The 3503-nt window shown below is 47.5% G+C and overlaps 1 protein-coding gene across 1 annotated transcript; it reads right to left on the bottom strand.

Annotated features, from left to right (window-relative positions):
• Positions 1-616: 616 nt before the first annotated feature.
• On the bottom strand, positions 617-1583 carry LOC113223212. The gene is made up of 2 exons (XM_026452742.2): positions 1353-1583; positions 617-1263 (listed from the first exon to the last, which is right to left on the bottom strand). Exons 1-2 carry the CDS (start codon positions 1489-1491, stop codon positions 650-652), a joined length of 753 nt encoding a protein of 250 aa, XP_026308527.1. The 5' UTR covers positions 1492-1583; the 3' UTR covers positions 617-649.
• Positions 1584-3503: the final 1920 nt, after the last annotated feature.

Genomic DNA, 3503 nt, shown 5'->3' with positions numbered 1-3503 from the left:
ACTAAAAATATAAACAAGAATTAGCTGGGCGTGATGACACATGCCTGTAATCCCAGCTGCTCGGGAGGCTGAGGCAGAAGAATCACTTGAATCAGAGTATCAGAGTTTGCAGTGAGCAGAGATCATGCCACTGCACTCCAGCCTTGCGACAGAGTGAGACTTTGTCTAAAAAACAAAAAATAATTGGGGGGAGCACAAAAATAATCAGATAAGTATCTGAGAAAGCCCAAGTGTGCTAAAGGTTAGTAACAGACATGATTCTATGAGAGCTTAGGAGAGGAAAGTTGATCTCAGCTGGGAGGGGGGGGATTGCTTCCCACAGGAGGGCTGATCATGCTGAGATCTGAAGCACAGGTAGGAGCTGGCCACTAGAGAAAGGAAAGCTCCAGCCCAGGGCAGAGAAAATGGCCTTTGAAGTCTCTGTGATGGGAAGGAAGGAGTCACAGAAGAGGGGTTCCCCTCATGGCTGAAGTAGAGAGGAGCGGGGAGGTGGGGGTGGAGAATGACTGCTGAGATGGGAAAGGTGGGCCACAGGAGGGTGGGGAGTGGGGGAAACCCTGGAGAGAGGAAGCAACATGGTCACCAGGGAGAGACAGGAGTCTAGATGGATCTGAAATGTAAATCCTGTTTCATCCTGGGAGCCTCAGACTCAGGATGATGAGTTGAAAAGTAGGAGCTGGGGGAGCCCTGGCCCAACCCCTAAAGGACAGCTTGGAGGATAGACCAGAGAGAGCAACAAAGGAGACATCTGAGGACCGGGGATCAGCCCAGGCCTGCCTGAGACTGCCTGCAGAGGCACCTGGCACAGAGCGAGGCTCATACTATCTGGGCCAGTTGGGGCCACTTGGAGTTCCAAGGTTCCTGTTCCAGAAAACTCTGCCCAGGTCATCCCTGAGTCTTGGGTTGGGGAGGAGGGCAGAGCCTCCCTGCTTTCATGTGCGGAGAGGAGACAGCCTTGTAACGCTGTGGAGTAACTGCTGGCACAGAAGTACACAGATGTCTGGGAGGGAGCAGCCGACTCCAGCCTGAGCAGGAAATACTCTGTGTTTATTCTGGAGACATTGTAGCCATTGGAGTCTTCTCCTTTGGTAGTGATACCAGCAGTAATTGAGTAATAAATCAGTCTCAGCCCCATGCCTGGGTCTTGTCGATACCAGTACATGTAGTCATGGTTCATATCCTGGGCACACTGCATGGTCATGCTCTGTCCTGTCTTCAGGACCTGGAATTTTGGGGTCTGAGTGACACCAGCATTCACTAGACCTGCAGAGAAGAACAAAGCTGATGCTGTAGCCCCAGTGGAAAGGGGCTGGGCCTTGAAATCCACACAAGGGTCCCTGCCCAGGACCCACCTGTCCACAGGAGAGAAAAGGCCACACAACACAGGAGGTCAATGCTCATGGCAGGTGCTACAGGACGGAGGGGTCTTCTGGTTCTGTGCATTGATGAAAGGGCAACAGGACTCTCAAGGGAGTCATTCTGAGATGTCATTCTCCCTGCCTGGGCCCCAGAGCCTTCTTGTCAGGAGAGACCACGCCCATTCCCCAGATGGTCAAATTCAAGATGAATGCACCAGTGAACAGCTGAGGATGAGAAGGACACATTTGTCTGAATTGAATCAAGTCTACAAGATTTTCATGACTTTTTGTGAACAGTTTGTAACTCAATGTCAATTTTATTTCTTCAATAATATAATAAATAGCCTGGTGTTAGTTACCTACATAGTGCTGTAGTCTAGAGTCTTAAGGAAACTCCTCATGTCTTCCTGGTGTTTTGGATTCCTGTGTTCCAAATACTCTTTCAAGTATCCTTTTCTAATTTGGTTAATTGACCATAATCCTGTTTAAAATCCTTTGTCTATATTGGTTTTCTCTGTTATCAAGTTTCCAAATCCCAGGGGCAGGCTCATCAACATTGGACAAGTTTTGCTCTGTTTCTTCTCAATTCACTGACAGATGGGACTCCTGACAAACCCAGCTGAGCACCTTCAGCTCCACCCAGGGCTCTTGCTTTCCTTGTCTGGGGTGAGACCACAGCAGACAGACCCACCTCACGCTGCTGACTGCCCTCTCTGTGTGGATGATGGTGACCACCCAATGCTGCCCATGATCTGTGGACACAAAGGTGGCCTGATGCATGAGGGACTTGGGGAGAGAGGGCCGACTTTAGGGTAAGGAAGAATGCTCTGTTTTTATGTGAGATGCCATCTTTCATAGGGAATATCCCTTCGTGCAGGATTACTGCCATTAATTTAGTAATAAATAAATTTTAGTAATAAAAAGGAGCTCTAATAACCTATCTCGTGATTCCTCCAGGGTTTCCCAAGTTTTCCCTGGGGGTTCTCCTTGTCTATTTTCTGAGCTCATCATCTTCTTCTAGACCCAGCCAACACCCTTCCCCCAGGTCCCTCTGTCTACTGAACCAAGCAGCAGGGATTGATTCCTTCTGGCTCCCCTCATTTCCATGGTTGCTTAATTATGGGTGGGGTGGTTTGGGATGGCACAGGGCAAAACAACATCAAGGGCATTATTCTTCCTAGGGCTCTGATTCACTCTCAGAACTATATGCTTCATGGTAGAACCTCATGGTACTTATCACATGTGGATCAACAACCCCCCATCCTCACCTCTCAGCTTACCACCAAGTCAGAGACTCTTTGAGTAGAAAAGGCCTTAGAAATAATCTTATTTCCATTTCCAGGTGTGCTTTGTAGGGTGAACTTGTTACTAACACAGCAATTTGTCCTTAATTTCCAAAGAAATCACTCCCTCAGGTGTGCATCTGTGCTGAGACCTAAAAAATCCATTAGGAGAAGGAGCAGGGTTGCATCACAGCTTCACAGCTTACAATTTGATATTACATGTCCTTTGTCTTGGACATCCTGCGGCCACTCTGCCATGCTCCCAACTGGCCCTCCCCACTGACTGTGCTTTCTTCTCTGCTGATTCAAAGAAAGTAAGATCCTCCTAATTTTAGAATGCAGGAACATTTACCAATTTCTGCCCCACGAGAGTCTCTCTTTGAACTCTGAGATATTTATTAAACAAACTCTGACTCCATTGGCCGTGCCATTTTTCGCTTCGCCACCAGTCTTCACAAGGTAAAGGAGACGTACTGATGTTTACTTAACCTTGAAAATAAATTATCCCACCTTCCAACTACTTACAAAGCAAAACTGGCTAAAATCAGATGAGATTCTAGTTAATATTGTTTTCCTCTACATTTCACATATAGGAAGTGACCACTTAGTTGGTTCTCCTCCCTCCCTCATTTTAACAACAGCCCCTCCCAGAGCTCCCTGGCCTAGTTTATCTACATCAGAGTCTCTGCTACATCTTGTGGTGGGAATAGTTTTATCAAAACTCAGATCTTCTGGTTCCAGGCCACTAATCACTTACCCACTCTAGTACCTCGCCACTGCCAACACCATGATGCATGTCCCTGTAGTGCTATAGGGTACACAGAGTCTCTTAACCCTGGTGTCTGATTTAAAGACAACCCCA

Source organism: Piliocolobus tephrosceles, unplaced genomic scaffold (genome assembly GCF_002776525.5).
Source record: "Piliocolobus tephrosceles isolate RC106 unplaced genomic scaffold, ASM277652v3 unscaffolded_39798, whole genome shotgun sequence".
Lineage (NCBI taxonomy): Eukaryota > Metazoa > Chordata > Mammalia > Primates > Cercopithecidae > Piliocolobus > Piliocolobus tephrosceles.
This window is presented reverse-complemented; position numbering and strand designations above follow the sequence as displayed.